At 61.7% G+C, this 13,263-nt stretch overlaps 1 protein-coding gene across 1 annotated transcript in view; it reads right to left on the bottom strand.

The window, feature by feature from the left end:
• Positions 1–2,574: 2,574 nt before the first annotated feature.
• The window catches only part of MGRN1 (mahogunin ring finger 1), a 55,679-nt gene continuing 44,990 nt past the window's right edge, over positions 2,575–13,263 (bottom strand). Inside the window, 6 exon segments of the mRNA XM_053894012.1 lie at positions 2,575–4,362; positions 8,192–8,290; positions 9,736–9,781; positions 10,051–10,168; positions 11,083–11,309; positions 12,892–12,957. Coding sequence (XP_053749987.1) covers positions 4,250–4,362; positions 8,192–8,290; positions 9,736–9,781; positions 10,051–10,168; positions 11,083–11,309; positions 12,892–12,957 — 669 coding nt within the window. The 3' untranslated portion in view covers positions 2,575–4,249.

Below are 13,263 nucleotides of genomic sequence, written 5' to 3'. Positions count from 1 at the left end.
CCCATCCCGGCGCCCCGACGCGTCGTTGAGGCGCGGAAGGGGCGTGTGCAGAGGCAGGGACGGCACGCGCTCCCACCCACCGGCCCCGAGAACCACAACGCCCAGGGGGCTCCGCGCCAAGCGAGCTCAGCCGAGCTCAGCCGAACTCAGTCGAGCCCAGCCGAGCCGAGCGCGGTCGCGGGGGCCTCGGGCAAGCGCTGCCTGCAGGGCTGGGGCTCCGACTGCCCGTCACTAGCAGGAGCCGCCGGGTCCCGGGCCTTCCCCCAGCGCCTCCCTGGGGGCGCCGCCCCGCAGGCTGCCCACTACCAGCCCTCGCCCCTCGCTCCCTGCCGGCGACTCCCCCAGGAGGGCTTACGGGAGCCTGGCGACCAGTGGGCAAGACCTTTCCCTGCGCGCGCGCCAGCCAAGCACTCCGGTCCAAGGTCACTGCTGGTCGACTCCAGAAGAGCAAGGAAAGCGGGGCCTGGCATAGTTCGAGCTGCCCCCACCGTCCGTGTCCACGCACAGCCCTGGGGCTGCTACTCAGCCAGCGTGCTGGGAAGTACCTTAAATCCCTCCTGGCGCAGCCTGCCAAGCATCCTCCCAGTCAGACACCATATGCCAGGGACGGTTGGAGGAAATGGGCTCTCCCCAATTTACCAAGGAGGAACCTGGGGCAGAGAGGAACAGGACTGGCCTTAAGGGCACCCAGCAGCTGGTGCCAGAGCCAGGATCTCACCCGACTTCCACCCTGTCTCCTGACCAGTGTCCACAACAGAAAACCTCCCAACTTTCACGGAAGAGGCCCTGAGGTACATACCTGTGTCTGCTGCTGAAGGGAATCATCGCTGGGGCTCAGGAGCATGGGGAACATTGTCCAGGGGAGAGCAACGATGCCACTCGACCACTAGTTGGCCCACACTCCGTTTTCCTCCCACGGCGGGTACAGATTTGCTGGGTGAAGGAACCACCATGTGCACTCACCATGCAGTGAGCCAGGGCAAGCTCTGGGGCACAGAAGGTTGCCCTGAGCAGAAGAGAGCGGGGGCAGAGGGCAGGCAAGTGTTGGTAAGGACCCACCGGGAGCTCATTCACATGTCGGGTCGTGCCGGTATCGTGTCACACACAGGGGAGTAAGGATCTAAAGAGGGAGGCTCTCTCTCTCCCCATCCATGGCCTCTACCAGGATTCAAACGGGCCACCACAGTTGCCAGGGAGAAGCCAGATCCCTAAGGCAAGTGACCGTGTCTGAAGAGATGTTGGTGAGGGGAAGGGCCCTCCAGAGAGGACCGTGTCTCCAGGCCACAGTGCACAACCCAAACCCAGGGCTGGCAGGGGGCACAGAGGAAAGATGCCCCACGCCCCAACCCCTCCCTGAAACAAGATGTTAACAAAGTTCCTCGTCTGTTGGCGGAAAGTGGAGGGACATCCAGTGCACCCCCTTCCGAGACGTCCGACCCAGACGTCGCCCCAAACACGACCGAGCAGCTGCAGGGCCGAGGGTGACAGGCCTTCCCTGGGGCACGGACTAGATGGCTGAGAACACTGGTTCCACCATTAAGCGCCTGAGTCAAAGAGGGGACCTGGGGAGGCAGCTTGGGACCACGTTTGCAAAGGAGCTGCTGGTGGGTGGCGGTGTGGTGGCTGTGCTTCGTGGGTGTTCCGGGCCACCACAGCCTCTCCCTCCTGGGAGGCCGCTTGCTGGGCAGGGAAGCTGGCAGCCACAGCTGGCCTTCTAATCCATCCCACGTGACAGCTGGAGAGAGTTGCTGCCTGTGGAAAAGCCTCTGACTGCTCTCAGAATAAAACTCTTGCTGTCCCTATGAGGTCCTGTAGCACCTGCACCCCGACACTCCTCGATTCTGACACTCCAGCAACTGGAGACACTTCGGGCTTCTTTCTGCTCAGCGGTCACACCAGGCTCACTCTGGCCTCGGGGCCTTTGCACTTGCTGTGCTGGCTGACTGGGCTCTCTTCCAGGACCAGCTCTTTCCCATCCTGCACTGCTCAGCCGAAATTCCTCCTCAGAGAAGCCCTCCTCAACCACAGGTTAAAAATCAAGGACCCCATGCGACTCCATCCTGTCACCACCAGCCGACGCTCTTCCCAACAGTAACCAAAACCGCGCAGGGCCTCACGGCCTAGAACACAAACTCCCAGGAGCCTGAACCTCGCGTGTCTCGGCCCTCTCCAGCCCGGCACACAGGGAGGTGCCGAGTATCCGGGATGGATCAGCGATACCGACGGCACCTGCAGCAGCGACCTGCACACCGGGACGTGCCGGCTCCTCCTCCACTGCTCGTAAGGAGCCCCACTCCAACCCAGAATCGGCACGACGACGGCAGCTGTCATCAACAGGATCCCACGTGCCTCACACACCATCTCCTGCACCCTCACCCCTCTTATTAAAGTCCTGTCACAGACACCTCACACGCGAGGAAACGGAGGCTGCGGCCACACAGCCCCGGCTGTGCGAGCCCCGGCTCGCGCTGCCGGGGCGTGTGAGCGGCCGTGAGCCCCTCAGCTGTCCTGCCTCCAGACCGGGAGACAGCGGAGGTCCCTCGGTGCTATGCGCAGAGGAAGGAATGGACGAGATATTGCTGCATGATTTTATTACTATAAATATACAGTAAAAACGAACAAAACCCAGCCAGAGTACGTCAAATGAGAGCACGTGTTAAGTCCGAGACAGGCCAGTCTGCATCCCGGCCTTCAGACAGAGTACTGGCACCAATACCAATGGCGAGGCCGGGGTGTGGGTGGGGGGGCAGGCAGCCTGCGAGCATGTGCGCGGCACTCACGCGTGCGCACCCTGGCGTATGTGCAGGCATGCGCACAGGGGGCGGGGGCCGGGGAGTCGGGCAACTGGGACAGGTTGGCCTGAGCCTGGCGGAGGGCTGTGTGTAAGGCAGCGCTCTGCTCACGGGCTCGACTGCACAGAAAGCGAATCTCACACTGCTGGTTTCTCTCCTGAGCGCCCTGCAGGACGAGCCTCGGGAGGGGTGCCGGTGAGGCCCGGGGCTCTGTGGACTGCTGCTGGCTGCCCCAGAACCATCCTTCCCAGGGCAGATCCCCAGGAAGTGGGCCCCTCTGCGTGCCACACCCCAGGCCAGGAACGTGTTTGTGCCCCAGGGAGCCGCACAGACCCAACCACCTGGCTCAAGGTGCCCCCAGGCGGTTCTCACCCTGGTGCACCAGGGCTCGATGCCCCCTCTGCCTCTGTTGCCCAAAGAGTTTTGCTCAAAAAAAAAAAAAACAACAACAAAAGAAAAAACCAACAACAACAAAAAGAACAAGGTCACCTCGGATGGGATGTTCCTTCCCCAGGCAGGTCTACCTTCAGGGACCCCAGACAGGTCAAATCCAAGAGAAACTAGTGACATTATGATGGTGAAGAGGAAGCAGGGAAGCTGCTCAGAGCCCTCCCCGGGGTGAGTGGACGGCAGCCCCTCTAGCCCAGCGGAAGCCCCTTCACCTGGAGGGCCCTGCCGTGTGATCAGAGCCACTTCGGAGAAGGTGCAGGGCCGGCAGAGGGGCCACCGGTCACTAAGTGCTGCAGATGGCCTGTGCTCCTGTGCCTCTGCCCCTGGATCAGACCCACACGGCAGCCTTGTGTGGCCACCACCCCCCTGCCCAGGGCTGAGCCGGGCCGCGGGGAAGGTCGGCTGTGGGAGGCAACCGCCTCCAGGGCCGGAGCAGGAAGGGGAAGCAGCAGCAACAGCCAGGCTGCCGAGGACACGGGAGCACGAGGGACAGGGGACAGGCACGGTTTCCTTCACTGACCGGGACTCAGACCCCCCTTCCCTTCCTCCTCTGGCAACAAGGCCCCTACAACACCTCTTGTGAAGACAGCACCTCACCCACCAGTACACTGTTCTTCTGCGAGTCTGTGCTGAGTGTTCAGGCTGTTGAGTCCCCAGTGGCTGGGGTGACAGGAGAAGCCAATCCAGGCCGCAGGTGGGTGGTCAAGCCCTGGTCCTGGCCACTCAGCCAATGGGGCATTTGGGGGAAACCCCAGAGCTCACAGCCCAGGACAGAAAGCTGCTGTCCTTCATCTGTACCATTTACAAATACATCACCTATAGAAAAAGGAATTTGTCAGAGGAGACTGTCCACTGTGCTCTTCAATCAAGGGTCGTCCGGCCCCTCGGAGCCAGTGGCCACGCAGAGCGTGCAAGACAGGAGAGGCCAGGGGTCACGCTGGAATCCGGTGGCCCCTCGGCAAAGTCTGGGGAGCTGAGGGCTCCATGCTGCCAGCCTGGCCAGGCTCTCAGAGTGGGGTCAGCTCAGTGGCCCCAGAATCAGGACTGGGGCCACCAAGCACAGGCCGGGGTGGGCCAGTGGTACGGAGGCTGCGGGGCATCTCCACGGAGGTGGACCATCCTGCAGGCAGGAGCAGAGGGAGAAGGGGTCATGCCCGGGCAAGTCCCCACCTCACCCATCAGGGTGTATCTACCAACCAGGAGTCCCCCACCGAGGACAGGGCCACCCAGCACCCTCTACTGTGTGTCTGTGGCAGGACCACACAAAGACCTGGAGTTCCAGGTCCTAACAGAGAAAGAGGGGTCCGTCCCTCTGGGAGCAGATGCCAGGCAGTGGCACCAGCCGATGCCCCAGAACAGAACGCAACGGGCGCCGTGGGCTCGTGGCCCCCTGGGCCTCCTCCCTTGCCCGGTCCGCGCTTCTCGGGATCTGACCAGCCGCCATCCTTCAGGGCTTTATTACTGATTAGGCCGGAACTCAGTCACACCCAGGCGGAGGGGAGTGGACATGGACCGGGGTGCACATCCCGTGCTCAGAGCAGCCCCAGGACCCCACCCAGCCTTCTTTAGAGGCCTTTTTGGCCATTTCCACACTGTTGCCTCCCGATGCCACGAGGCGCTCTGTCCCTGGACCAAGTCTGCCCCCCGGGGTGCTGGTGCTGGAGCTGTGACCCAGGCCTACAGCAACGAATGACCGGCACCACGCTCAGGGCCGCACAACACCAGCTGCCAGCCGCCTGCCTGCTGAGGACGGGCTCCCCAGGACACTCCTCCAACAGCAAACCAAGGAGTGCTTCTGCCACATGTCACCCATGACACGGCCTGAGGTGCGGGAACTATTAGGGGCTGTGGCTTCACGCGGGGACTCAGCTCTGCTATGCAGCCTGCAGGCAACATCCAGTTCTCCGTAGCTCGGCCTGACCTGTGTGTATTTTCTACTTCTGGAAGTTTCACCTCTATCACAGCACTCAGCAATGACACGGAGGACAGGGCCAACTTTATGCAAGGGTTGGGCCCTATTTCAACAGTGGGTAAGATTTGTCAGAAGAAACATTCAAGGAGAGCAAGAAAGGCTCGCATGGGAACATAAGAGCAGCCGTCGAAACAAGTGGACAAACACCGAAGCTCAGGACAGCTGCCTGGGGGACAGCCGCACGCCAGCCGGAGCTGCCGGGCCGGGCCGGGCCTCCTGCTGGTGCGTTCCACCCAACACAGGTTTGGGAAAACTTGGGCCACCGGAGGCACCAGGTTTCCAGAGCCGCTAACATCAGGCAAAGGAAGGGAAGAGGGTGTTCAAAGCACTTGCCTATGTGCTGGTGGTGCTCTTGGAACAGCCTTCCATGAAACAATCATTTGGCAAAGTCACCCAGGTAGAGGGCAACTCCCTGGCGGGGGGGGGGGGGGGGGGGGGCGATGACGTGGGGTCAACCTCACATGGCCTCCTGACAGACCGATTTCAGCATGTGCTGGTGTTCCAGAAGGTTCCACAGGTAGGCTGGGGGACAGGTTAGTGAGCAACAACAGTGGGGTCTCAGCAAGGGCTGTCACCATTCCTGAGGCCCTGGAAGAGCTTGCCTGGGCTATCTAGTCCAGACAGAAAAGTTCTGGCTCCGGAAGTCAGCCAAGGCCAGACCTCCCAGGACCACCTCTCAAGGGCAAAGGTGTAGCACATTTGGGGAGCTCTGGATTCAGAATCCAGGACCCCAGGGAAGACACGGATGCGGAGGAAGCCCAGAGAAGGGGAAGGAACCCCCCAGGGAGGGAGCAGGAGAGCCAGCTGGCGAGGTCCTCTCTCCAACACTGTCAAGGATGTCCCTCAGAGCCACCCCACAACGCGTAGGAAGGCGATCACGTACCAGCTTACTCCTCTATACCAACAGAGCAGGAGTCAGGCCCCAGGGCTGTGCAGAGGAGGAGAGACATGGAAGCTCAGTTAGCAAAGCGCTAGACAGACCAGCACGTTCCGCAGCAAACGCACTGCTTTAGGACAAGAGTCCCCGGGGGCACGCTGGGTGGGGGTGGGGGGCACAATGATGTGCTGAAACAGGAGAACAGAGCACCGGGCCCGCAGTCCAACGCAGAGACTTTCAGCCAGGACAGGCCTGGGCAGGGGTGGCGGGGCGGGGCCAGGAAGGGCCCCGCCCGGCAGCTAGGTGTTCACCAGTTAAGTTCAAGGGTTTTCCCCACCTCCTAACTCTGCAATCAACAGGGGACACTAAGGTTCAAAAAACTATGCCCGTGCCTCCACGGGAGAGCTGTCCCGGTGTGTGCACGTCCGGTTCTCTCTTGTGCGCGCACTCTCTCTCTCTCTCTCTCTCTCACACACACACACACACCAGATGGGAACAGAAGGTGCGGCTTAGAAGTAAAGGAAGACAGGTAGGTACACGTGCTTATGAAGGTGGGCACATCGGTGAGGACCTGCCCAACTCCTGACAGTGCTGCCTCCGCCACACCCGTGGGGCACGGGACCAAGAGCCTCGGTGTCGCCCCACCCCGCTGGCTATCCTGCCCCTGGGCTGGGTTTGGCCTTCCGCTGACTTCAGCCTCTCCACTGCCTCCACAGCAGAGCGCCTCCTGCCACTGGCCTGGGGCAGAGGTGAGAACGCCACACCACGGGGCCTGGTGTCCCCTGTGGGTGGAGCCCAGCCTGTCCTGACCTGCAGACTCTGGCGTGGGGCACGGGTGGCACCGCCAGGTGGGGTCAAGGTGCCCCTTCACCCAAAGGATCACAACCACACTTGTGCTTGTAAGTCCCTCTCCGGACTCTCCCCGCACCCCAAGCTTTTAATTACAATGAAATCACTGAAGTTCCTTGAAAGAACTTACTGGAATTCTATGTTACTCTAAGGAACGCTGGTCCCCAACAAGGCTTTCACCCACGGGCTTCTCTTCGGGTAGGCCCCGGGGTGCTGATGAAACACACTCCCCTGCTTTCCTGCACCTGCTGACTGTGGCCCCTCTGGGCTAACGGGACCCCCTGTCTGCACAGGCTACTGCCTGTCCCTATGCTGGGGCGGGACAAGAGACCCTTTCAAACCAAGCACATCACAGGTAGGCCAGATGCACAGGTCAGGTCACTGGGAACTGAGCAGCGGTGGGTCCTGGGATAGGCGGGTGGCAAAGGTGCTTCCCAGACATGTGGCAGGAGCCAGACTCTCCGAGGACATCATGGCTGTTGACGTTGATCTCAGATCCTCAGATGGCATCTTAGCACGCAGCAGGCAGAAGTCTCTGAGAACCCCTGACTCCTGTCCGCCATCTTTGGAGCCCAGAACTTAAAGCTGAGGATCTTGACCCAGAGGAGCTGGGGACAGGAGGCTCCAGGCAGAGGCTTTTAGAAAAGGGGGGCAGAAGCAAGACCCCTCCCCAACTGTGCTTGGGCCTTACAGGCGCCTGGCACCCCAGCCTATCCTTCCATCCCTGGCCTGGGCCCTATGGGTGCTCGTGGTAGGGGGCTGATGCCAGCATCAGGCCCAGGGCACGCAGGTAGCTTTCGGCTTGTAGCTCCCTGGGGCAGAGGCCCTGCTGCTGGGCACCCGAACAGGGGCTGCCAGGCCCACGGATGAAGAGTCAGGGATTCCAGCGGGACTAGCTGTGCTTGCCTGGCCCCAAGCAGGAGATAGAGAGAAGGGCCACGACCTTCCTTAAACAAGGGGCCTTTCCTGCCTTCCTGATGCTGAGCTGTTTCTGGAGTGTGAAGGGGCCTCACGCACAGGCTCTGCCCCAAAGAGCAAGGAGCTGCAGGAGGGGTGACTGTGGAGCCGGGGCCTGGCTGTGCTTTGGGGTTGACAGAAGGAGTGTGAGCAGAGCCAGGGAGGGAGACCTAGGCTCCTGACAGGCCAGCCGCTCCCTGAGCAGGCAGATCAGCCCCCAGCTCCGTGCGGCAGTGACAGCACTGCCCGCGCCCCCCACTCCCACCCACCCCGGCTGAGCTCAAATGCCGTTACCTGGCAGGTAGATATCAGCCGGCAGGCGGGGCTGGCCGCGGCTGCAGGGCTCAGGGCTGCCGTCCTGCAAGACGTTCTCGATGGATGGCACTCGGCTCCCTGCAGAGGAGGGGGCAGGTCAGAGGTTTATAGGCGAAGGTGGCACTGTCCCTCTTCTGGTCAGCATCCCCGGGAGCCTCTTTCCTCCCTGAGGGCTCTACAGCCACTGTGAGTCCAGTCCCAGCCCAAGACTGCTATGACTCCCTCCTCTGCCCTCTAGGCCTGAGAGGCAAAGGTTTGCTTTTCTTTACTTCCCTTCTCTCTCAACTCTACCTCAGGGCTTTTGTTTTGACTTTTATTATACAATCATTATGTACCCCTTTAAAAACAAACAAGAAGGAATAGTGATAGATTTAACATCTCCGGCTTACCCGTACCTTTCCCGCTGGCCCCGTGCCCCACAGCGGGGAGTGAGCGGGCCTGCGTGTGGCCACCCTCCCTCTCAACAGCAGCTCCCGGTGCTGCCCAGGGAGCTCTCGAGGGGGAGGGCCCCTCCGCAGACGAGGGGCCTGGGCCCTGTGATGGGCACAGAAGAGAGCCACCTGGTCGGGCACATGCTCTGCACAGGCAGGAAGGAGCGGAGGTCGAGAGAGGGTGAGGCCCACCCAGGAGCCCAGCCTGGGAGGCGGAAGTGACGACATCCCTGATGGGCCCCCTGCCCCAGGCGCCAACACTCACACCCAAACCCAAGGCCCCAGGCCCAGCAACCCACAGGCGGGCCCCACACACGGTGGGTGGGGAGTCACGCTGCGGAGAGACGTGGGTCACCCAGTGCAGTGCCGGCTGGGAAACTCCTGGCAAGGAGGGGGGTCACAGCAACTGAGCAGCTGCAGCTTATTTTGGGGTCTTCACCATGTTGTAGGCCTGGGAGCCAGCCAGCTTGCCAGGGCCACTTCCGGGCTCTGTCACCTCCACATTAAATGGCCTGGGGCCTCCAACCACCCCAACCTGGAGCCTCTGTTTCCTCACCTGTCCAACAGTAGGGAGGAATGACCGAGACAAAGGAGTGGCAGCATCTCCCAGCTGGTAGAGGGAGGCTTGGGAAGCACCTGGTCACATCCTGCAGCCACTGGGAGGTCAGCTGGGGGTCATCCCCCCACGAGGAGCCCAGGGCCCATCGGTGGCGGCTGGGACTCAAGTCCCAGCAGGCCGCTGTATGCTACACTCTCCACGGGACACGGGGGCACACAGAGGAGCGGCCCGGCTGAGCTGTGCACCCGCACTGGGGACCCTGGGCCTCTCCAGGTGGCACCTGAGGACCCCGTACAGGACAAGCAGGAAGAGCTGACCGTGTGCAGAGACCCAGGCAGGAAAGAAGATGACTGCCACTGGGAAATGCCGGCTGGGCACGGAGGGAAAAAGAGAAGTGGCCGGAGGCTGTCCCCTGGGAGAGCCAGCAGAGAGGAGCCCGTGACTCCCAGCGGGGGAGCCGGCACACGCTCTCCACACACCTCGACCTCCCGGCAGCGAGGGCCCAAACACACTCCTCAAAATGGAGGGCTTACCTTGCTTTAGTGCCGACGCCTCGTCCACGTCCTCCGTCACAAAGCTCTAGGAAACGAGGACAAAGTGTGTCCGCAGCTCTGCTGCCGCCACCGGGGGACGGGGCTGCGGGCGGTCGGGGGACAGCAGGGCGAGCTGACGCCCGGCCCCCCTTAAACAGGACCCACCCCACAGATGGGGAAACCAGCTGAGCTCACCACGTGAGCAGCGGTGGAGGCGGCCCAGGGCACGCTTTGCCACAGGTCTGGGAGGCCAACAGACGGGCAGTGGGGACAGGGTGACAGATGGGTCTCGGCGAGGCGGGGAGGGGGCCTCACCTCGGGGGAGCTGCTTAGCGCCAGCCCCGCCCCACTCAGCGGGGGAGGGGCGTCCGAGTCCTGGGAGAGCTTCTCTTCATCCTCCTCGTGGATGGGAGACGACGGAGACCGCAGGGTGCTGGCAAAAGAGAAGACGGGGGTAAAGGACAAGTGGCTGATAAACACCAACCCACTAAAGCCAACGTCACCCGTGGGTGAGGCCGGGGGCTGCCACACAGACGCCCCCAGGGGAGGCGGGTGCAGACGCAGAACGCCCGCAGGCCCAGCGGCTGGAGAGAGGCTGGCGCGGTGCGAGCTCGCGCAGGCCTGCACGGGCTCCGTATCTCTGGAAGGAGAAGGCGTCGTAATGGTCCACCCCTGGAGCAGGGGTGCGGGGCGTGGGTGAGCAGCAGGAGAGAGCCCCACGCTTCTCTATCTGTGGAGTGGTCCTGTCACACGTGCAAGTCGTGGGGGCGGTGGCCGGTTTTACAGAACTTCTGCCTAAACTTTTCTTAAAAAAGAAGAGCACCCATGCGTGGAGACACTTAACACAGAAGGCTGGTCGCCCGCATCTCACACACGTCCAGGTAAACCATGACCGGACCCTCTGCTTGGCGGGCGTAACAAGGGCAACGTGGTGAGCGAGGTTTGGCGGGGCCCAGGTCTGGCTGCCACTGGTGCTCACACAGCAGGACGTGCCCATGTGACAAGACCCCAGAAAGTCCCGGAACCCTGCCACTCACGGGGCTCCCTCCTACATCCTGTGGTTTGTTGCTCCCGTGTGGCCTGGGACGGGGAAGGATGCACCCCCACCAGGGCATCTTTTCTGCTGCTTTGCTGTCTCGTCTGTCGTAACCAGCCTTAGCCCTAAACCTAATCTGCTACTGGCTCTTGGTTCCGGGGGTCATTCTGGTGAATTCCCCAACAGAACACTGTAAAACTCAAGTGTCTGCACTTCTTCCCGGACACCGCAGACCCCCCGCCACCTGCCACAGAGCACCTGGCTGGGTTCCCATATGCCAACCCCCAAGGGGATCCTAGCGCCAGCCTCACCTGTCGGGGGATTTGCTCCTCGGCTTGCCCTTCTGGTGGCTGCTTTCCAGGATTCGATCGATCCCAGCAAGGGGACAACCGGCCTGGGACAGGCCATCTGAGACGCCTGAGTAGGTGATCTCTTCGTAAAGGGGGGCTGAAGGGACGGCCGGGGAGATGGCCCGAAGGCCGTTGAGCGCCTCAAGCAGGGAGATGGGCTCATAGCCGGGTGGGATGCTGTCAGAGCTCTGTGGGGACAAGAGCAGGTGAGGGACAGGCTGGCCAGGCTCCCTGCCCACTGCCCTGGGCCACAAAGCCCCAGACACTGGCCTTGTGCCCCAGGGATGCTCTACTCCCCAGAACCTGCCTTCTGACCATCTCCTGTCCACTCCACCTTCCAGAGACCTATATCCCCCTCCCTCAGAGGGACGCCAAGAACACCAGAGCAGCCTAAGACACCCTCTGAGGGCCCCCTTAGTCATCAGCTGCAGCCCTGGACACCCAAATGGCCCGCTCGGTGCCCGTGACGAAGGAAGAGAGGGCGCCTAGCAGAGCCTCCCCACCCCTGGTCTCGGCCAGCCCCTACCTGGCTTTCTGTTCCTGCCTGGCACATGTGGAGAGTGAGGGGTCAGAGAGAGAGAGGAGGGCTCAGGAGCGGGTGTAGAGCAAAGCCATGCCAAAGGCGGGAGAGCCCAGTGGAGCCGCGTGTGTTCTAGACCAGGGAGGGCCTGGCCCCGCAAGGAGCTCTGCCCAACACAGGCATCTGGCCCAACTCGAGATCCTCAGTGGGCCTGAAGCAAGCGTCCACAGGGGCTGATGCGTGTTCCAGGTGGTTCTAACGGGCACCCCTGGTTCAGAACCAGTCTCCTCCAGTGCTGGGAGAGGAGCACATCAACAGACTGAGACTTGCTTTAGGGTTAAAGGTGGGGAGATGCCCAGGTGCTGGGAAATGTCAGGTCCCCAGGCCACACTAGACAAGGTGAAGGGCAAGGGCAAATGCCCAGCTGCGCGCCCCATGTGAAGCCCCGCCCACCTGACCACTCCCCAGAAGGAAGGGAGGGAGAGCCGCCTTTCAGGGCAGCGACGGATCAACCCTGGAGACCAAGGGAAGGCAGAAAGGCTGGGGTGGGGGCTCCCTGCCCTCAGCACACAGCCTCCTGAGTCCCCTGGTCACCTGGGCCTGTGGTGCCCTGCATTTGCTCCCAACCTGAACCTCCTCACCCTCCAAATGGGAAAAACCTCTACCTCCATCCCTGGGATGGCCCTCCAGGGATTTCCACCTCTCTAAGTTCTGCCAAGGGGCCACAGGCGTCAGTGAAGGCTCCAGGCAGAGGCCGCCCGCCTGCTCCCTGAGATGCAGGGAAAATGCAAGAAAACCAAGTCCTCGGCCCAAAGAGCTCACATCCAGGGGGAGAGGCAGAGGATGCAGGACAACAGGCAAGCGCGAGGAAGACTGTTTGCAAAACTAGCAGCAACGTGAGTTCCACCTCTGACATCATTCCACTGCCAGCAAGAAAAAAAAGGGAAACGAGGCCACTGGGGACCACGGGCAGAAGCAGAGCTGGCGAGAAGGGGCAGCCTGAGGCGGGCGCCGTTGCCGCCTGGCAGCGGGGATCCGAGACACTGGCTTTTTGCCGACAGACCTTGAGCTTTGCTTGTTCCACAAAACTCCCTTCCTGGGCAGGGACGCCGGGACTGGGGAGAGTGGATTTGACAGATTAAATTAACCAAACACGTTAGCCTGGGGTGAAAATGACTTCCCATACTTGTCATTGGTTTAATCATTAGGGTGCGGGGCAAAGATGTAGCCATAGGGCCAAACACACTTACTGTTTCCCTTTTAGGTTTCTTGCTGGCCAGTGAGGCGGGGTGCGCCTTTGATTTTTTAAAGGGACACTGTCAAGATAAAAATCATACGTTTTACGACTGCCACCCCCCGAACGGCGCTGGAGCTGGCTGGCTGGGGTCTCTCAGCTTTGCCGGCCTCCAGGTGAGCCGTGAGCCTGTGCCTGGCAAACCGCACCTGCACATGAAGTTCGGGGACCTGACCAAGTGCAGATTCTGCCCCAGGGGCCTGGGCCTGGACATCTATGCAACTCCCAGGAGGCCATGCCACTGGTGGAGCCCATCCCTGTCCCACTGCCCACCCGTGGTCTGGGTCACCCCAAGAAGCCGGTCCTGGCCAGCACAGGCAGGAGAGTG

This window comes from Panthera pardus, unplaced genomic scaffold (assembly GCF_024362965.1).
Source record: "Panthera pardus isolate Hobbes unplaced genomic scaffold, ASM2436296v1 HiC_scaffold_4, whole genome shotgun sequence".
Classification (NCBI taxonomy): Eukaryota; Metazoa; Chordata; class Mammalia; order Carnivora; family Felidae; genus Panthera; species Panthera pardus.
The sequence above is the reverse complement of the archived record's forward strand: the minus strand, read 5'-3'. Positions and strand labels throughout refer to the sequence as shown.